This window comes from Semicossyphus pulcher, unplaced genomic scaffold (genome assembly GCF_022749685.1).
Source record: "Semicossyphus pulcher isolate SPU_LCO1_2020_fin unplaced genomic scaffold, fSemPul1.0.p SCAF_20, whole genome shotgun sequence".
Lineage (NCBI taxonomy): Eukaryota > Metazoa > Chordata > Actinopteri > Labriformes > Labridae > Semicossyphus > Semicossyphus pulcher.
The window spans coordinates 21,937,088-21,959,702 of NW_027211694.1; the positions used below are offsets into that span (position 1 = coordinate 21,937,088).

Consider the following 22,615-nt stretch of genomic DNA (forward strand, 5'->3'; position numbering starts at 1 on the left):
TGCTTTACCGAAAAAATGTCTTTGCATGAACTTGGACCATATTTGTTTGATTATTTAAATCCTCAGGCACAACCACAAGAGCTACCAAAAGGTCAGTCAAGATATGCGGCTGTGCCTGAAACATAAATGTGCACACTAGGGTAACTCGATACGTGGCCCACGATAATGATGATATACAGCTATTCTGCGTTTCTTCTTTGGCACATGAATTTCCATTCATGTTACCCTCAATCATTTCATGAGCGCCACCAGGAGGAGCCATGAAGTAGTGATGCGGTGAGTCAAAATCACAAGGAAATCTGTTTAGAGCGCCAAATATTTGGAAATTAAGATAGCGATGTTTGTGGCCGGCCTATCGATAATTGTACTGCACGAAGCAGGATGACGATTTATCTCTTAACTTGTCTCTGCTGTGGTGGGAAATCGTCATGTATTTAATAAAGAATTTGCATTATTTTATGTTTTATTTGACCCAACGAAAACCTACTACTTCAGTGATGAGTCCCGGTGTCATTGGGTGTTTCGGGTCTTAGATCATCGGACACCCTCACCCGGGCGACCCAGCCGGGGGCGATCAGTCCCCGACTTGTGTCCAAGTGGCACACCTATCCGGATCCACAGCCACCGCTTCTCTGCGGCCTCCAGGATGTTTTTGTGGCTCTTCTGCACTGCAGTCCTTTCACTCCCAGGAGTGTAAGTGTACGCTGGAGTGAGCGACCAGCGAAGCCACGGACACCCAACTTCAACAGGCTCACCGCAGCCTTTGCTCCAGCATCCTGTTACAAGCTCTGCATATTTAACCATATTAAATTTGGCTCTTTTGCGCTCATTGGCCTCTTCAACCCCGTCTTCCCAGGGGACAGTCAGCTCACTCATGACCAGTTGCTTTGTGTGCGCTGATGTTGGCACCATATCTGGGCGACACAAAGTGGTCACGATCAGGGATCACTTCGACTAGAAGTCAACAAGTCCCTTACCTGGTAGCTAACAGTAAAGGTGGTGACAGTAAATAATAGGCAGGTAAGATGGCTGACGGTTGATCCCACGAGTTATGAAGTAATGTGGCATCTTTGGTGCCACATGATGACCACTGTCAGCCCTGAGATTATTAGAGAAGTTTTGCTCTTGAACTTTCCGAACTCATTGGCTGGCATTGGTTGTGTAATGGTTTCAGCCTCTTCTGTTTAATCAGGTGAGGAAAGGTTTAACAGAGATGGGAAAAGGTAATAGCTTAAACGTCTCTATCTTAGCAGGCAAATTAAAGAGAGAGAGAGGGAGAGTCGATTGTCAGGTGTACTGTGGATTTAGTGCCCTCTGTCCTGCTTAACGAAGCGTGCTGTTACTCAATCCCCCTGAGCCTGTCCGGTCTTTCTCCAAGAGCACCCAAAATGATTCAGTACGTTCTGAGACATTTCGAGGACCTCTCAGCCATTTGGGTTCTCTTTCCTGGTGCCTGCGTGTTTCATTGCTGTGTAATTGCCTTACAAAATGAGTTTGGGATACATTAAGGTCCAGAATTGCTTCATTATCACACTGCCACATTCAGTTCAGGTCAACATCATCATACCGCTGCACTGAGATGCCAATCCAGCTTCCCACAGAGAGCAGTTTGAGGCGAGCAGAAGGACCGACACATCCTATGTCTGGCCCTTCAGTTAGTCATCAACAGCTCTCGAAATAACCCTCTGCCTCTCAGTCCATGTCTTGTAATGATTCCATCTCCTGTCCCATCTGCTGTCAGTCCTGGACCACCTGAATCTAAATATTCTCCTTTGCGGCTGCACTTCTTTTTTCACAGGGTGAAAGAGAGGAGTTTGTTTGATAAGAAAAAGGCACATTTGATCAACCTCACACTTAACCTAAAGTGGTCTTTTCCTCTACATGTAATGGGCTGCACTTACAAAGTGCTTTTCTAGTCTTTCAACCACTCAAAACATTTTACACCACATGTCAACCTTCATCCCATTCACATCCGCTAATCGCGGGGGCTTCTGTAAAAGGTGAAAACCTGCTCATTCACTCATCCTCAGTGAGTTAAAGCTCAAGGTCCAACCTCCCGAGCTCGATGAGAGTCTGCCTTTACTCATGAATGTGAGATCGGCTGACAAAGGGTCTTCTTTGAAATCCCTCGCCACTGACTTTTATGAATTTCTTTCCCTGAATGGTTTATCTTTCAAAAATGTTGTGGCAAACAAAGCACAAACGTGTGTTTCAGGGCACGTCTTCAAATCAGGAGCCAGCACGCAGATCTCTCACAGGTCTCTAATGATGAACATCAAGGTGCTCTCAAGGTGAGCTGCAGCTCTGTGGGCAAAAGCACCTCGTGTGGCTGCTTGTGTCTCTGAACCCACAACATGAAGAACCTTGAAGTGTTAGCAGCAGCAGACCACTCCAGGATTCTGTCAGTGAAAGACAGGAAACCAAGGCTACTGGAGGAACGAGCCTAAATGGTAAATGGACTGTAGTTACATCGCGCTTTTCTAGTCTTCAGCCACTCAAAGAGCTTTTACACGACACGTCACATTCACCCCTTCACTCTAACGTTCGCACACTGATGGCACAGGCCTTAGTGCCAATCTCCAGTCAGTATCTAAGCACATGCATACCCGATGGCGATGCCACTGGGAGCGATTTGAAGGTTCAGTGTCTTGCCCACTTCCAATTGAGAGACGACCGACTCTATCGCTGACGCCCACAAAAACTGGACTGCATAATGCATGAAGGTGTTGCCGTGTCTGCCCAGTCTTGATTTCTGCAGAGACGTACAGATGGTCGGGTCAGAGTTTGGTGTGCATGAAAGCATGGGTCCATCCTGTCTTGTGTCAAACATTCAGGCTGGTGGTGCTGGTGTAAAGGTCTGGGGAGGCCCATCAACACCAGTCTAACAGGGTTTAAATGCCACAGCCGTGGTATTGTTGGTGACCATGTGCATGCCTCTATAGAAAAAGTCTTGCCCTCTTCTGAGGGTCTTCTCCATGAAGCAGCAGCAGCATCTGCTTGTGTCTCAACAATTACAAAGATTTTCTTTCAACACTGAAGCAACAGTTTGACAAGAATATCTTAACTAAAGGTTCAGTCAGTGGATGAAGTGAACTCAATCTTCTCACTTTCATGTCTTTCACATCGAGACTTACAAACTTATAGGCTAAATAATTCAATATTCAGGCTGTGGGGGTATACAAGGCTACACAAGTCCTGCCATGCTGTCTTTGGTTATTTATTTATTATGCCGGGTTTTTTACCAGAGCCTGCTGGAGTTTCTGCTTTCACATTTTATTTCATGTCTCAGAAGAGCAACGCCTCGCAACAGGCAAGGTCAGATCAAGAAACATGTACAAAATATATCTACTGAAAAGTTCCTTCTTCTGTCGGATGCTTCACACCTGCAAACGGCCTCATGTTGCCACAGTCATCCATTGGCTCAGTTGGCCACACTGCTTATGTTAAACTTAACTTATTCAACTTAAACATTCCTGTTGGATGAAGTGAAAATGGAACTTTAAAGACAAAAAGAAGTGTATTCGTATCTAAACCACAGGCTGTATGTAGGGAGTGGACGCAGCCATCGTCATGTCCCCCATTGGTTCTTGTCATTTACAAGTGTCAAGATTGGCATTTTGCCGGTCAAGCTTGTTATACTGGAGCAAAGGTGACCATATTTGGAAGACAGGGTTGAAATGCATCGCTGCACCTCTATCATAGGTAGCTATGCCCTTAAGCAAACCCTACTTTTTATAACCAGCGCAGTTATGGCCATTAAAAGAAGGCTACAGGTTTAAGGCACTTCCGCATAGGCTTCAGATTTGAAACCAAGGAGTCACGTCCATTTGTTTTTCTCTTTAAGATACATTTGTTGGCCTTTGTCATAGACAGCTGAAAAGAGATGGGAAATACAGGGAAGAGGGAGCGGGGATGACATGCACCAAATGGCCGGGGGTCGGAGTCAAACTAGCGGGTGATTTGGCGATGACTTTGCCTCTGTTCTACCAACAACCCTGTCCATTTCTGTTTGTGTGCCTTACTCTCACATGAGGACCAGATAAGAGCTCAATCCACTTTCTCAGAGCTTACATGTGCAGAAGTCCTGATCTGTCGAGATAACTCTGATAACATCTGATACCCTGCTTTGACTCAAGTAATCAGCTTTGGCTTGGGAACCGCCCTGTGTTAAAGAGCTTCTGTTACTGGTGTGTGTTGAACCATTTACTTGCCCCCCTGACCTTTGGCCTAAGTTTCAAACACTGCATTACAATAGTAACGCATGACCAACACTGTAAACTCTGTGCAACCTTTTCAGAGTTTCTTGACGCCTGCGCTGTCAGAGTGCTGCTTCTTTCTTGACACTTCTGTGGCTTGTTGCACTTTGCTGCCAGAGGTTATTCTGCATTGCCTCATTCTTTGCCTGACTGCTGGCTAATGCATCACTGTGAAGAAATGTGTTGTGTACTGTTAATGTGTGTTTTCATTTTCCCTTTCTTGTTTGGTTCGTCCATGTTGTTTATTCACTATGGATTTGTGTAAAACCATCAACCCCTGTGTGCCAGAAAATTCAGAACTGTGGTGAATTCAGAGTCATTCTTCTTCTTTTCTTCCCCTCAGCGGCTGCACCCCGAGGCTTCCAGAGATATCACAATGAGTCTGCAGAAATGTTTCAATTTCTCCCCTAATTCTCTACGGCTTTCACTTTAAATAGAACATTATCAAACCGCAGCATGTGCAATTTCTGCTTATCACTGCTATTAAAGAAACAGACTGTTACAGTACTTTTTACTTCAGCTGAATGACATTATCAAAGTCCACCATGCTGCCGACATCTTTGCCAAACTGTGTCCAGCCGTGTGTTGGGCAGAGGAAATATAAATCTATAATGTAAAGCTGTACTGAATCTGAAATGGATATGTGCCAACATTCAGAGCTTCTGGCGACTGGATATTTGAACTGTAACTCATGTAGGAATTAAAGGGGAGTTCTGGTATTTTTAAACCTGGGGCCAATTCTTTTATTTTGGGGTCTAACTGACTAATACATGTTGGAAAGGCTCCATTAGATTGCATCAGCCAGCAGCTGTGAAACAGGCTCTGAGGGCTTCGTTGTTTAGGGCAAATACACCCGATCAAAGTGCATCATAGAATACGATCTGAGCCTGTCAGTGGAAAAACAAAAACGTCTAAGTGTTGGGCAACATCACAGAAAGGTTTCCTACAGAGACAGACCTGTTGAGTTAGGTATGATCTTTTTCTTTCAGCCAGAAACAGCCGTCACATCGCTCTCTTCAAAGCCACCAAACAGTTATTCAACCTCACAGCAGACGCAAGTTGCAGGTCAACCGCTGCCTCGGCTGGTTCGTTTACCTGTGTTATTGTGTTTTGTTTTTGAAATGGTGTAGTCGGATCCAACACGATATTTGTATAACACATAATGACACAAAAAGAGCAAACTGATTGAGCCAGTCGTGGACCAGAAAAGTTATAATTACTGTTGTTGTTAGTGGAGTCTGGTGGCTTTGACAAGAGCATTGTAATGCTGATTATTCTTTCCTTCTTCTTTTTGGAGATCTCAAACAATTCTGAGTCTGTTAGTGGCATAAACAAGAACTTTAAGTTGCTGTACTTTGATCGTGTGGATCTATGCCGTTACAGCACTTGTGCGGCTGCTGGCTGAAGAAGTCTACTGGACTGATTCCCAAAGTTTTTATACCTATCAGTCATTTCGACACCCCCGGGCTAAACAAGGTGACCCAGGCGTCCCTCTGCTCAGCCATGTTTTCCAGCTCCTCCTTGGGGATTCTGAGGCGTTCCCAGGCCAGGTGGGATATATAATCCCTCCAGCGAGCTCTGGGTCTGCCCCGGGATCTCCTCCAAGTTGGATGTGCCCAGAATACCTTCAAAGGGAGGCACCCAGGAGACATCCTAATCAGATGCCCGAACCACCTCAACTGGCTCCTTTCAATGCGAAGGAGAAGCGGCTCTACACCGAGCTCCCTCCGGATGTCTGAGCTCCTTACCCTCTCTCTGAGGCTGAGCCCAGACACCCTGGGGAGGAAACTCATTTCGGCCGCTCGTATCCGCGATCTCATTCTTTCATTCACTAAAGCTCATGACCACAGGTGAGGGCTGGAACGTAGATCGACTGGTAAATCCAGAACTTTGCCATCAGCTGCCTCTTCACCACGACTCTCCGGTACAACGCCTGCAATACTGCTGATGCTGCACCGACCCGTCCGTCAATCTCACGATCCATTTTACCCTCACTCATGAGCAAGACCCCGAGATTCTTAAACTCCTTCACTTGAGGCACAGACTCACTCCCCACCTGGAGGGGCAATCCATCGTTTTCCGGCAGAGGTCAGGGTCTTTCAAGGGCACTGACTCAGGCTATTGACATCCACAACTAATGATTCATTGAAGTGTCTAAACTGAGCCTCTCTGATTTCTCCCACAGACAAATCAATCTATCACAAACAAGGACAGAGTACATTAAAATAAATGTACCTCATGACATCCGGTTTCATAAATTAAAATAGAAGCAGACTGTCCCGAACCCTCCAAATGTGGAGCGTGTGTGTTCATCTGAGTGTACTGTCAGGCGAGATAATGAGAGTGGCAGAATATTTATTACCATCATTAGTGTCTGGGTTGGAGTGTAGGTGGAGAGGCTTACAGGAGGTGAAGTATACCTGCTCATAATCCTCAAACACCCACACGTTTGTTTTCCCAGAGATAAAGACGTCAGTGAGAGCCGTGCAGTCGGGCTCATTCCTCCACTCCTTAACCACTGAGTTTTCTACATCCCTCTTCCTGGTAACGGATTGTCTAAGACCTTTCTGAAACCTTGTCAGTAATTGTTTTACACCGATATGTGTGTATTTTACAGGTTTATGATCTGCACCTGATAACATGACATAATGTTTGACTCTTCTTTAGCTCTGGTTTTGGTCTCCACCAGCTCCTGACGGCTCTTTAGCAGCTAAATCCTCCACTCTGGTCACCAGCACCAGTTCTTAGATGCGTCTCTCTGCTGTTCGGTGCCGGAGCAGATAGTGTGCAGTTTGTTTTTACAAGTGTTTTTCAAAGAAGCTGCCTGCTGAGTCTAAAAGAGACAGTGGCGACAGTAAACCAGAACAGTCCAGACAGCAAAACATCAAGCTGAAACTCAACAAGTTTGGGGGACAATTCTCTTGTTGGAGTTTATCACAACAAGCAACACATTTATATTGTCTCTTTGTAGACATGTACTTTGTGTTCTCCGTCAGCTGCACAGCTGCTGGATGAGTGCACACGAAGGCTGTGACTAAAATACTGCGGCATTGTGATGCCTACCGCTGGGTTGAGCTCATTTCTGCTAAGATTTATATATTTTAGATGTTCATCGCTCTGAATATGGTCTTAACCAAAACTGTGATTATAGCTGGGTTATTTTTAATTAGAGAGCCCAACTGAACCTGTGAATATGACAACACGCTCAGAGAGGGAGACCGTAACTCAACAAGCATATGGTTGTGGATAAGTTAAGTGAAATAAATCTAAGTCTCTATCTATGGCCGAATGAGGTAACACAGTGGTGATAGAGCCTATGGCCGACTGATGGAAGCCTTTGCATGTGCAGTATTACAGACTGGCTGTCTGTGGCGGCGCCCAGTTAGTGACGCGTTTTCCATCAGCCAGCAGTGGTTGGTCTGCCAGAGAGGGTAGGCGGAGCTAAGTGGCTGCTTTTCCGCTCTCTGCAAGTGTTGCGAGTAAACAGTAATCTACTATGGCTGAACAAACAAAGAAAAGATGGATGACTACAGATACAACTTCAACAAGAAGTGAAAATCCAAAGAAACAGAAACAAACTCGACGCTCAGATGAAGCAAACAGTCTGAAAAGGAAAGCGACCGTCAGCCAGGAAAATCAAGAGTTACAACCGGAGCCGACCGTGGACGTCACACATGGATATCTGGGAAGTGTGTTCCCGCAATTACCGTTTATCGCCATAGGGGCCGCCAAAGAGAACGAAACTGAGATCTTTGAGATTATCACTTTAACGTTTTGCTCACTTTTCTGTTACTACCACCTTACAGGGCCCAAACTGAGCAAAGCACATTAAGACTGTAATTCATGTACAACAACAATCTTACTTCACTAAGCAGTAATTACGAGGTTACATCTCCAAAATCTCTTGGTCGTTATAGAATATAAAAATGGTAAAGTAGCTAAATATAGGCCAAGATAAAGTGTAACCGATATGGGTAGAATATTTATATCTGGCCTGTATTTCAACGTAAACATGCAGCTTCTGGAAACTGTTTACTTTTCTCGGATCATAAGTGTATCAGAAAACCAAACGAGAAATGCAGCATCAGTTTGAATGTCATCAGTTAGAATGAAACTTTCATTTTATGTGCAGCATTCAGCCTTATAATCAGTGTCTGCTATTCTGCCTGTGTCTGTGCAAATACACTGATGACAAAGCAGATGAAATTAAGTTCTGCTGCATGCTTCAATAAGCAATCGCTCCATTATAACCTTGCAGCTACGACACCGTGCAGAAAACATCATTCATGGCAGAACTCAGGCAATTTCCCCGATACGTTCAAGAGTCGGATCAACGAGGACAACAAAGAAGTTCATGAATTATTCTGCCATGCAGCGTCTCGTCTGCCTTTTAGCTTCACCCACAACGTCCAACACTCAAAAACCACAAGGCAAAGTGGTGTTTAAGGTCATCCAATCCATAAATTGATCAGTATTTCTTCTTTCGCGGCTGTAAATATTAGGATGTGAACGAGGCTGAATCCAAACTCTTTCTATCCTCGTAACCCCGTGGGCCAGTCTGTGCCATTTGATGTTCTATCTGGGCCTAAAGCGCCCTTAAAGCAGCTCTACTGGCCACAGACTTAATTGATTTGGAGAGTCTCCAACTCCTCAGTGGCCAGGATTACATCCTAATGTTCCATGTCTGCATTAAAGATTTAGAGGAGCCTTAAAAAGCCTTCGAGCAAAGCAAGCGTCCGATGCATACACAAGAATACACCGACTGAATGCTTAAAATTCCAGACGCTGAGGCACATCACGGTGAAGCAAAAGCAGTCACTCGTGATTCTCGTCGTCGCTTCATAATTATCTTAACTGCTGCCAAAACAGAAACATAAAGACTTCAGATTCCTTCAGGCATCCCCTGAAACCGCAACGCTCGAGGAATTCACCGGATACACACACCTGCTTCTGCCTCACTGCAAGCGGAAACACTCGTCCACTGAGCCCAACTTACTCCCATATCATCACTGATGGGAAATTATTCTGATTATGGGAATGAACAGTAGAGGTGAGGAACGTTTTCGCAGATAGAAAAATGTACAGATTAGCAATGGAGGTGATCTTATAAAAACATGCATAAACAGCATCCTCCACTTAATCGGCACATTTGTAGAAGAACAGTGTAAATGGAGCTCAGCAGTGGTTCAAACAGGCACAGAAATCCTTTTACATTTCATACACAAATGTCCATTAAACTCCCTCGCTGCTTTAATAGGCGCATTAACATTTGCCGCTCATTCAGTATGCACGCTACAATGATGAGCTCTGCATCCTCGCTGCCACACTGCTGCCTCCACCTGCCCACCTGTAGCAGCATTTAGCCTGCACTATCAGCAGTAAAACCTCTTTTGTTGGATAACATACTGGTACAGATATATTTCAGTCTTTTGAGCACCATTTTTATGCCTCGAATATAAAAGCTTCATAAGTACAGCCTTTCAAAAAGCAGTGGACTTTTGATTCTGAATTATGAACAGCCCGTCATTGGGATAAGAAGGTGAAGAAAAACATAAAATATCTTCAATATATTCAAAGTAAGGTTGTCAACATCTTCAATACCACGTGTTTCAAAGCGATACAATCGCTCTTATTTTGACGATCGATAGCACGAAAGGTACCAAAGCTTAAAACAAAACACATCATCGATCAGTTTTCTACCCAAAGCTGCCGCGAGCGAGCGAGAGAGAGAGCGGAAGTGAAGAGAGCGAGCGCCGTTAATGTAAATAAAGCAGTGAAACAGAGAAATGAAACGTTATTTTCTGACAAACTAACACGCCAACACCTCCGTACGCCTCCGCAGGAAGGTACAGGGTTTCGTTCTTACAGGCCGAAGTCGACTGTGTGTGTCTGTCTGCTCCGCACTCCGTCACACCTGCAGCTCTGACACAGCAACGACACAGCGGACTGTTCTCATTCACAGAACGGCAAATGAAGACGTTTTGTGACGTCCTTTCTGCCATCTCATAAGGACGCTAAAGTTACGATAGCATCTGTTGCAGACAGACAGAGAGCAGAGCAGAGAGACAGCACTGTCACCTGGACTCAGCACATTGATTTAGCCCTGACCAGCGGGCTGTCGGCTGTGAGCTGAACACTGCACAATTATTGACACCCAGAAATGTCACAAACACAGCAGGATTAGATTGTCATACGTTTATGATTGATAATTGAGAGGGTAGGCTATATTTTAAAATAGGTCTAATATATAAAAAAATGTTAAACATTAAAGCCCTGCTCACTGAGCCTTTTATAACAGTCTGTTAAATGAGCTGGTCTGAGTTCAGTGGCTTTTTCTGAGCCAGCACTGTGTGCAAGAAAAAACAAGAAGGTTATCAGATTTTTGGTACCTGTGAGTTCTTTTTTTGGTTGCCATGGTAACAAAACAGGTATTGAGTATTGTGTTTTTTTACTGGTATCGTATCAAAGTTTAAAATTCTGGTATCGTGACAACCCCTAAAATAAGATAAATAAAATAAAACCACATGTAAAGTTTTTGAGCATTGATGCCGTCGGGAGGCCCCATTCCCATTCTAGTTGTAGTATTTGTTCCCAGTTTGGAAACCTGGATTAGACGCTTATATTTTTAGATAAGCTCTACGGTTAGCTGTAGTGCCAGTTTTCGTTGCCATTGTTTTTAACACAAAGTCGATGTACCGGCCTGAGCATGACAATGGGCTCTCCTCTCTCTAAATGCTCCCACACTAGAGCTGCGGCTTTGGAACCGAGTCCATTTGGTTTACTCTCTGGCTGCACTCGTGCGGTTGTTGGGAAAAACATCTAACACATTACAGTATCTTCTCTCCACCTGGTCCACTATTGCTGTGTGTGTGTGCGTTCGTGTGTGTGAGGAGCAGCCTGAGCTCTGTCCATGGTGAAACTTGCACACAGAGCAAACCAAAGGAAGGAATTGGCAGCGAAAAGTGTGCCTAGTTTTTCTGCTCATCCGGCTTAGCAGCTGATAAAAGGGTTCGACGCTGCGCCTGAGTCTTATAGAGTTACGGAAAACCCTGCTTTTCATTTTCATGTAAACACACTCACATATAAACACAACAGACCGATCCTATATAAAGCAGAACAAAGCTCTTTACACATTAAAGCACACTGGTAATAAAGTGATCATGCGCTCACCTGCAGCATAGCAGCAGCCAGGTAGACGGACATAAAGATGGGCGTCAGGGTGGTGTGTCCGCTCTTCATCAGGTGGATGGTGTAGAGGAAGATCAGGTGACCGGGGATCACCAAAAGGAAGAGCACCTGAGCAGAGCGATGATTGGCTCCTGAGGAAACACACAAAGAAAAAAGCACCTTCTGTTCATAAACTACACGATTGAAAAGTTTGGTGACAAATTGCTCTGCGCTTATCAGCCCACCTTCTGTCCCCAGGATCCTGAGTCCTGCTGCTTTTTACTCTAGACCTCTAACACAGGATTAATTTACACCTGGGACAGCAGGAGACGGCAATTACCTGCCTGCTATGACAGAGCGGCAGTCGTTTTGCAGCTCAGCAGGATCAGAGCTTAAAGCCAACGTTTCATCCTGTGAAATTAACTTAGTGAACTATTTAAAGCCTGATTATAATCCTGACACATTTTCATTGATATCCAGTCAGTGTGCTTGTACTGACCTGTACCAAAGAACGTGCGGCAGGGGTAGTAGCAGCCTTTGACCTCGTCAGGAACCTCTCCAGGAGCACAGTGGAAATGCAGGTGGGTTGAGATCCTGCTGGACTGGATGGCTACCAGGTTACCCCCGATTCCTAGGGAAGGCAAAAGAAGTCATGGTTAATAAATGGGGGAAAAAAATCACAGATATGGATGTGCAAAAGTACAATATATCCATATGGTTGCATTTTTTTGCCGACGTGCTGAAATTAAACCTTTTTTTACAGAACCAATAATGCAGGAAACAACTGTTCTCCTTCCTCACAGTTTATAAAACTCTCAGCACTGTCTGCAGCACATGTAGCAGAGCATTACAGCTGAGACAATCTCAGAACCCATCGGCTATTGTCTGACGGTGAACATTTCGTGCATTCTGGTGTAGCCAGCGTTTAGCGATAAACGACTTCCAGCCCAGCCTTCCTTCTCCGTGCGCTGCATTGTTTACAGTCCAGTCAGCAGCTCGAGCAGCGACCGTGTGTTCAGATCAAAGGTAAATTCTCCCTCCAGATACGTCTGCTAAATAAACGCTGTCATCTCTCGGTTCGTCCCATCCCCCGGAGGAGCGCCCGTTCATCTGTCTGTGCTGAGTCTCAGTCTCACTGTAAACAGGAAGTTACACAGAGGCTGCACTCTGGCTTACTGCAGCGGGATGAAGCCCAAACAGAAACAGATTCTCTTGTGATCGACTTTAATTAACGGCTCTTCAGTTTGCTGAAAGAACAACATCATGATGCAGATTAGGAACAACATGAAGCTTTGACAGGTCTGTCCTCAGGAGGAGAAGAACACTACTTTAACATGAGACGGAGGGCGGAGCCATCATTTATGATGCATTCGAGGAAGTCAGGAAATCTAAACACCGATCGGCTTTAATGACACAGCATCAAGCAGATTTGTCTCAAGTTGAATATTTGATCCAGAGCAGATTGTTAGCCGAACTTGCTGCAGATGTCTGTTTATAGAGATGAATAAGAAGCTGATGGGAGCCGGGTTGTCGTTACGGCGGATTACGTTCCGCCTGCTTTGGCTCTCCAAGTGGACAGTTTTTCCTACATACACTGAAGCCTTCTGATACGTGATTGGTCAATACTACTGGGACTACAAAAGTACTACAAACAGAAACCAGAAGTTTTATGTAGAAGTTTTCACATCCAAGTAAGATCAGTGCAAAATCCACGTATTCCAGCCCCTTAAAGTCGAGGTGAAATGAAAAATGTCATTTTAATCCTTTTAGATCACATCCCCGTAATATTGTGCATCTGTTTGACAATATAGGCCAAAAAAATACAGAGAATCCATTTCTTCGTATTCTTATATCAAAATCAGATCATTTTTTCTTCCGGTAAAACTAAATTTCATGCGTGCTTACGTAAGTCAGCACCAAACAATTTCAACCAATCAATCTGCAACATTTAGCCGCTTAGCTAGCTACTGCGCTGTGGAGAACGTCTGTCTACGCCCACTTCTCAACGATCAAATCAAATCCCTCTGATGATATGTCCCGCCTGCACGTCCTGTTTCACTCGGAAATACGTCACGATACGGAAGCTAGGTACTCTGGAAATGTCGTTTCAGCTCGACTTTAAAGAATTTAAATAATGTCCGTTGTCCAACATATGGGTAGCTGTGGCAATCAGTACCGTGTTGGTCTCTAAAATCCCATATTGAAAACAGGCTCAAGAGAAATTTAAAGAAGCATCTTCATTATCTCCACTGTTGCCCCAAGAATTAGTTTTTTAGTCGGCACTGTTCAGCTGCACTGAAGCTACAGCAGCTTTTGCAAGAGCTCCAAAACAACTCAACACAAACACGAACAATCCACACAGAGGGTCGAGAAAGTTCCCGTGGTAGAAACAAGAAAACTCTGTTTTTTAGACTTTCCTCTAGATTTGGTTGCAGTTCCATGTCCTCCATATAAGACTTTAAATAACATGAGTGGGACACCATCTGTCCTGACAAAATACAGGGCCACTTTACATTCACATGATGCACATATAACACCTATCTTTCAGCAAGGAACACACAAACTAACTCCCTAGCCACAGACTGGTGACTGAGCTCTGCAGGGGAGCTCACAGACGTACAGATATCATCAACAAACTCTCTGACAGGTCGGCACAGAGCAGCTCTGAGAGGAACAGAGAGCCTCTTCTAAGTGTGCCTTTATGTGTGTAAAACCTTTTCAGAGTCGACGTGAGAAAAGGAAAAGAGACGTTTCTTTTATTCAGAATCATAAAAAATGTATAATTCAAGTACTTGCATTGCAGCGGGTAAACAGATCTTCTTTATGTGGTTGGCTTTCTGTCACTGAAGTGGTCGTGTACTGCCAACGATATAAAGAAGAAGCAGGAGGAGCGTGTCTCAGGCTTCTCCCCCCAACCAGGCTTGTTATTGTGGTGAGTGTATTAAATTAACACTGCCACCACCTCAGGGCGAGGTCCACTTAATTCAATCTACTGTGGCTCTTTGTCCGTCTGGTGACATTTTATTGGAGCATTACCAGCACTCCCACTGGGCCAGTAACCACACATAACTACACAATGAGCATTTACAGTTGTGGTGCCCTGTCTGCCCCCCCCCCCCTGTCACTTCTGTCACACTCCTTCCCTCACTCTCTGAATATTACGCCACTGATGTGAGATCAGAAGATTGCTATTAGTCTTGAGTCTTTGTGTTAAACTGGAGCTGGATCCAGGAAGTAGTTAGCCTAGCTTAGCATAAGACCGAAGGCAGGGTGAAATAGCGAGCCTGGTTATGTCTGAAGTGGAAATAAAGGTTCATTCTGCACAAAAAGAAATAAGAAATAGTAGAGAACCCAGCTGTTGTTGGCCAAGAAACATGGGCGGGTATAAAAACCAAGATGGCTGCCGCTGATGTGGCAGGTTCTGCTTTAAGTATTAGACTAACTGGAGGGTAGTTCATGTCACATACAAGTGGTACGCGTTGGCTACTAAATCGTGCCATGCCAAACGTTTGTCATGTTAAACTAGAAGCCATATTAATGGGATGTTGGACCTAGCTACCTAGCGTAGCAGCTCACCACTGCATACAATATTCTGTTGCTCTGATTGGTCGTAGCATCCAGAGGTGTGTCGGTCTGTGCCATTCTCAAAACCCCTCTTGGGAAAATACATAAACAGAGGCTCCACAATTTATTGTCGTGCATTAAATCTATGCACAATTACAAATCACTTTACAATATATCAATTATATAAATGGACTTGAAGTAGGACCAAATAAAGGAGGCAAACCAAAACACAGTGCATTGTGGGTTGTTAACGGGTGCTGACACTGGCAGAGACAGCCAGGCAGCGAGATGAGCAGAGGACAGACGTGTGCGACGAGGAAATAGAAATATGGGCTGACCAAATGTGTGTTCAAACTGTTCAGTGAAAAACGTGGTCGACCTGTGGAACTGCACTGCGCTGGTAAAAGCTGCAACGTGACCACAAACCAAACCCGAGACAAAATGCAGCATTGTTTGGTCTTTGATTCGGATCAAACAAACAGACTTTGTGTACCTAAAAATAGATAACATTTCCAGTGATAAACAGGTTCAACAAAACCTAAAATATATCCCTCATGAAGGAAGGATTTGTTGCAGGACTGTTAGCCGTGTCTGAATTCAGGGGCTGCATCCTTCGCAGGAGGCGGTCTACCGAGGATGAGTCATTCAGTCTGCTCTGAGGAGGATTTCCTGTTCGTGTCACCAGCTGTTCACACCTTCCAGTCGCCTACAAACAGGTAGCAGGCTGGCTCACTGGGTAACATCATAAACGTCACGTGACTTACTGCAACCTTTTATTTTAAAGATAATTTAACGTTGTAAGGCCTTTTGTTTTTAATATTGGTATCTCCAGCTATTTGATCGAGTTGAAAACGTGTATTCCTCGGCTGCCTGAGAGTCCTTCATCCTGTTTGAGCTGGTGCACAATGAATCTTGGGATACGTTGGGCCACGAAGGATGCTTGATGATGGATCTTTCATGACTCAGAAAAATGAGGATGGATTTGTCGGCCGCATCTGAAGGAGCCTTCAAATTGGGACAGCCTTCGACGTGCCGCAGTGACACAATCAGCCTTCAAATACGTCCTTCGAAGGCTGCAGGCCCTGGATTGGGACACAGCTGTAGTTTTACACAGGAAAAGTTTAAGCTAATAAAATGTCTAAAGCTAAAACCTTTTGTATTTGAAGGCCAGTAAAACTGTTAAGAAAACATCTGCTAGTTTATTTTTCTTTATTCAGTTCAGATTCTATTTACACATATTCCTTTTTTGTGAGTTGTGTTTCTTCCTTCAGTTATTTCCAGCCACAGCTAATTTTGTGAGGCCAATCTGCATCAATATCACACTTATAAACCGAGAAGCGGTGGTGTGCTATTTGGCATTTGTATGCTCCAATTTATCTGTCAAAACATTGTAAAAATTAGATTAATTGCGCACTTACAGTGTGCACTGATTCTGACTCTCTGGCTTTAAGTCCTCGAGGGTGTTTGGGGTTGGGATGGGGGCTTAACGGGCGGAGGATGTTCTTACAATCTCAGCAGGGGGGCGAGGGGAAAGTGAGATTTGGGGGTTTTCTGACTTATCCAGGTCACTGGGTCTGACAGGAGGAATGGGGATGAGGAGGTCTGGGGCGAGAGCGAGGCTTCGTGGGGAACTGCAGGAGGTCTGTGCCCCTCTGAGTCTGCCCGCTGTGCCCGGAGGGGGGAGACATGTGAACTGTCTGCTCGCTCATCTCATCTCCGCTCCTCTCCTTCGTCTTTAATTTCATTTTGTTTATTTGATCGGCTGCAACACCGGGACGTGACTTGATGCTCAGATAAAATTTAATGAAAAGAAAAACATGGAGAGGAGAGATGTATCGGAGGAATGGAGACATAAAGGAGGCTGACACCTCGTCGCAAAACAAACAAAAGAAAACCAAAAAACAAATATGCTAAGATGACAAGCAGAGATTAAAGTCTCAGCTGTATGCGAGTGTCAGTGAGTTCAAAACTGCAGAACAAGACGCAGAAATGTTAGTATGGGTGTTGTTAACATTTTACAGATATTAAAATACCCTACATACAATAACCTGACACCCCTTTGCTGCATGTCATTCCAACTCTCTTCCTCATATTTCCTGTCTCTCTTCGGCTGTCCTATCAAATAAAGAGAGCCAAAAAATAGTCTTTAAAAAAAAGCTATGGTTGCTGCTGTGTCATAATTTAGTACCTTAAATAAGGAAGCTTATAAATCGATGCTTTTGTTTCTAAAGCCTGAGATATACCTGCCTTAAACCTTGTGTATGCAAACACAACCGGCTGCATCACGAGAGCAATTGGGAAAACCAGAGAGCTGAGGCCGTATGCAACTACCAAATCTGCGGGACGTAAACAACAGAACACACCGTCGGCACCGTCCCCGCTCCATCTCTCCAACATGTTCCTCCGTGCACGGACGTAACGGTCCCGAACTTTAGTTTTGCAGGTTTCCTCGTTTTGACAGCTGGAGACAGACAGGCATGTTTGTCTCTGTGCAGACACACTCCAAACAGACGCAGGGAACGGGCAGCAGCCATCATGCACACGCAAACGCGTAGTTAAAAGCAAGTATATCCCCGGCTTTAGAAGGTACATAAGGATTGCGGCCTGTAAACTTGACTGACCTTGTCTCGGAAAGACTCCAAACCCAAATAGCGACTGTGACGGAAGCAGAGACGGGTGACAGAAACAAAGGATAGTGTGACTCCATAATTTAGGCTGCTCCGACCCTCTCTGCTCCAGTGATGACAATCAGGGAAGTAATCTAAACCGCCTCTAAACCCGACAGGTATGGGTTGAAAAAGTGCTCTCTCCATCTGCAACTTCAGCATCTTTACAAAGGGATAAGACAACATCAGTATTTGCAGACCTGTGAATGAGAGCGCACTTCTTTGTTGTGGCTGTATCAGAGCTGCGAGTGAAGGCAGAGCAGAGAGGACAAACACAGCAGGCAGGATGAGGTGGTGCTTCGGCCGCATACAAACAAAATCTGCCACCTTCCTGCAGGGCTGTGTGGAGGTGTGGGCATGTTAATCTGTTCTTGGGAGCGTGGCTGTGACACAAGCTGAATTTTCTTTTCAATAATGGCGCTCGCTCTCTTTCAATTCCTCTCTAAGTCACTCGACCACTGCCGATCGCTCTATTTTGCACGCTGCAAATTTGGGTTGAGGATCTGTTTTTTAAAGCTTCTGCACTTTTCATTATTATGAGATAATATCGATCTAAACACGTGGTATTAAAAATATCAGAATAGAAATACAAACAGCAGCAACATAAAGCCAGGAGCTCATCAATACTTCAGCACCAAGCAGGAACCGCTACGAAATAAGCACCAATCCTCGATACCGAGCCGTGGATCAGAGACACATGAAACTGAAGGCACGAGCACCTCCTGGCCCAGCTGTGATGTAATATAGTGAAGCTGATGAAATGTGTACAACAAGAACAAGACCAGCAGGAAACGAACCTCCTCAATACCTCGATTTAAACACCACAGAATACCTTTGAAGAATCTGAACATGGACTTAATTTCAGCAGCTTCAGACTCATCCTAATATGTTTAAATGAAGTAATGGAGGTCAGTGTGGAGAAAGGAGGCGTTCTCCCTCTATTTTTCATTTAACCTGTCGTCTCTTATCACGCTGTACACATCTCCTTCCCCACTCGGTTCTAATCAAATATCCACACGCCATCCTTCCACCGTTTCTGTTCCGTCTGCCCTTCATTCAATTGTATTTTTTATTAGAACAGCAGCCGCGGTGCATTTTAATCAGCTGAAAGACACGAGCAGACTGCCTCACCGCTTCCTCGCCCATGAATAAAAGGTTGTTAAAAAGTTTGCTGAGACCTGGATTTTTTTTTCCCAACTCCGCAAACACAAAATATCCTCGCGAGCTCACAAATAGACACACGCTTGATTCCCCAGCTGTTTAGTGTCTCGATGGAAAACCAATTAGAGTCAGAATCGTGCTCCATCTCGTTAAATGTCTCTCATTAATGCCATTTAAATGAAAAGCTTATCTCTTATTGTGGAGGTGCCAGGGCCTCTGGCAGCCGCGGCTGAGCCAGTTAGCTGTGGGAGATGGAAGCACGAGGAAATGGAAGAGGACCAGTTCTGTGAAGTGGAGACAGACGGACTGCGGAGGACCGCCTGAACCAGGCTCATTAGGATACTTATTTATGCTGATGAGCATTTGGAGTCTTTATTTGGTCACCTTCATTTATCCTGGACTGCTGTTGACTGAGCACACTTCTGTTTCCACACGCACACCTGGGAGGTGCACAGAGCAAGACAAATAGACTCCACAGAGTTTCATCCATCTTGTGTTTAAACACTTCGTCTATATCTCAGCCCGAGCGGGTCAAAGACTGCATTAATTGCAAACTGAGGAGAATAAACGACACAAACAACAGCCGACAGTTTCTTTGAAGACAAAGTCAAACAGCTTGTCTCCGTCTGCTGTGGAAAATAAAGTTGGAGTGCTTCATCAGTGCTGCCTATTAAGACACAATCTCATTAAGAAACTCTAAACTAACCACTGTCTGTGACATGTTGAACCTCTCACCACGAACATCTCCAGAGGCAGACTCAAACCAACAGACAAACAACATGTCATTAAACAGTTTGCTCTTACTGGTAACACAATGTAACCTAAGAGAGGAAGGAAATGCTGCTGGTTGGTGCATGCGTAAGTGATCTCAAACGTACCGTTCACTGTGAATCTTTACCATGTACAATATAAACAAAAGGCAGTTTCAGCAGCATGCAACCAAACGCTTCTTTTGACACTGACCTGGATGCATCGATGAGAAGCATTGAAATTAACTGTATAGGAATCTGTTAAATCTATAAATTTAAGTCTGTTTCATAACCAGCTAAAAACTCACAGGAGCTTCAAGTAAATCACACACAACACTGTGATATAAAACATGTAGCCCACCTGTAGTAGACAAGCTTGTCCAGTTGGTGAATACTAAAGATGGGTCATGAATTTCAAATACTAGAATAGCTATTAATTTATACAAAAATCGAAAAGTTCATGCGACTATTACCTCATCTACCAATGACTGTATATACAGATGGACAACGCGTCTCCATCTGCTCCCATTGTACGAAATTGATGCCAAAATAGCCCCTGTGGTAGGCGCCGCCATCTTGCGATGGTGACCTTATTTGGAGCCAGAGCCTGCGCAGTAGAGATTGGCGGGTGGTGCCGCCGTAGCCACTTCCGCTAACCCAAACACACACTTAGCTTACTGACAAAACAGCAGGGCTCCCGCACGCCGGCGTGTTTAACAGCAGAACAGCTTCTCTGTGTTGGTCTGAAGTTAACGTTCACAGGTATGTAAACTTCAACGACTGTAGTGATTGTTTAAGTTACGCCGTTCGTCCTCCACTCTGCTAATCCAGAACTGATCGGCTGCAGGAGCCGTATTTGTCAACAGAGCTGTCAATCATCATTTTGACAGCATCAAATAACTAATCAAAAGTAAACTTGTCAGAAAAATGAACACTTGGACGTGAATCAGCATGATAAGGAGGCGGGCTTTATGAGCTATACTGCAGCCAGTCAGCAGGGGGCGATAGAGAGAGTTTGGCTTCAGTTTTAGGGAGCTGTCATGTCGTCCATCTTTTTATACAGTCTGTGGTTTGTACTAGCACGCAGTTCTAATATGGTACTACTGCCAGATGGTGGCTGTAACACCTCTGAAAGCTGTTCGCTAACCGCCGTTAAATAACAAAAGAAGAAGAAAGCATAAGTACAAGGTGCCGGTAAAACATCTGCAGCCGTCAAACAGTCCTGTGTGAAAAAATAACGGAAATGAGGCCAAGTGCAAACATTGCCAGGTAAAACCAGCATATCATAAGTCTACAACGACTACACGCAGTCATTAGAGAGCGAAATAAAACCAACAGAGTTGTTAACAAGTACTTCCGTCTCTCTTTCTCCTTATGTCTGTGTGTGTTTGCACGCACGGGGAAGGGGGAGAGGAATAGTTCCCAGTGAATATGGAATAGTATTTTTCATTGCAATGCCCATCCCTAGTGGCCACTGTGCATATTTATTAGCTATATTTTACTCATTTCACTCTCACTAGCTCACATGCATGACCTCATTGTCTAGCTTGCTTTAGTTAAGCTATCAAAGAGTGTCACCGCAGCTGAGTGTTACCAATAACCGATAACTGTGATGTGGTTGATAGAAGAGAAAGGTCAACAAGGTTCCGAGGGAGCAAGAGTTCAACTGGCAGGGGGGGTAAAGGAAAGCGAACATGCGTCACAGATTTCTCCGGGGTGCAGGACGATGCAGGAATCTGCACTGATTGATGACAGAAGCAGCCAAATCCTTTGATGTTTGTAAACCAGCTCGGTCAAATCACTCACCTGCTTCCTGTGTAGTTGGCAGGAAAAGTAACGAGCAGTTGGTGTCCGTGTTTGTTCATCCTTTCCTCTTTTATAAAGCGTAATACGATTCTGGATATTAATTAGTATTCTGAGGCTCCGTGTCATTATCATTATAAGATTAAAATTAAATGACAGGCGGTAATAGATTGTGACGGGAAATGTATGACCCTGTCGGTTATAATGACAGATAATGAAAAAGACAAACACACCTGCTGCTTTTAGTTCTCTTTAAACAGGTTATAATTATATCAATCATCAGACTGACATAGAGGTAATGTGAGGTAATTTGAGCTTAATGCTCACGACGGCATGCTGACGTGTTTATCAGGTATTTGCTCATAAAACGCAGACCTGATGATGGAGTTAAAAGAGGATCAGAGCTTTGACTCTCCATCCTGAGGGAAACATGGACGTCTGAGTTTTACAGCAATCCATCTGATAGTTGCCGACACATTTCAAAAAGAAGAAACATGAAGCCGAACAGATCCACCTTTCTAAGTGGAAGTGTGCTATAATCATTCAATCATTCAGCAGGCGATATTTGGCTATGCTGCATGCATGCACAGAGGTAAGCGGGGACTAGGAATTTGTAAACAAGCTCATTGACCACTTTCACACACAGGTTTGATCCCAGTCTTGTGGTGAAAGTGGCAGGGGTGCATTTGGGTCATTGAACACACCACATTCCTTTAACTCTGACTCGTGCGAGCTGTGTGCTGCACGGTCACGGAGGAGAAACACAGGATGTGGGATCAGAGTTTTCTTCACATATGTATGTCTTTTGTAAGTCACCCCGGGGTTTAGGAAGGCTGTGACCACATTCTCCTCGTCTTTTAATGCCCCGGGGGTAAGCTATTGCAAACCAGAGAGCAACACCTTGAAGCCGTTCAGATTGAATGAAGAAGCAGAGCCGATAGTGCGACTCACCGTTGATGACCGGGGTGTAGACTACGATGCCAGCCAGATTTGGGTCAGACACTGTTTTGTCCAGGATGAGCCCACCGATGCTGCAACATAATAAGATCATTAACTGGTGTTAAACACTGTGTGTGTGTGTGTGTGTGTGTGTGTGTGTGTGTGTGTGTGTGTGTGTGTGTGTCTGTGTGTGTGTGTGTGTGTGTGTGTGTGTGTGAAAGACAGAAAGAGACACAAAAGGGGCATGGAAACAGAGAGAGAGAGAGAGCATTGTCTTCATATAAATGATGTCCACAGTGAATTTGTGTGC

At 44.6% G+C, this 22,615-nt stretch overlaps 1 protein-coding gene across 1 annotated transcript in view; it reads right to left on the reverse strand.

Moving 5' to 3' along the window:
* slc41a2b (solute carrier family 41 member 2b) overlaps positions 1–22,615 on the reverse strand; it is a 49,356-nt gene that overhangs the window by 10,323 nt on the left and 16,418 nt on the right. Inside the window, exons 8-10 of the mRNA XM_069670776.1 lie at positions 22,318–22,397; positions 11,923–12,054; positions 11,427–11,575 (exon numbers count right to left, since the gene is read on the reverse strand). Coding sequence (XP_069526877.1) covers positions 11,427–11,575; positions 11,923–12,054; positions 22,318–22,397 — 361 coding nt within the window. The remainder of the gene's footprint in view (positions 1–11,426; positions 11,576–11,922; positions 12,055–22,317; positions 22,398–22,615) is intronic.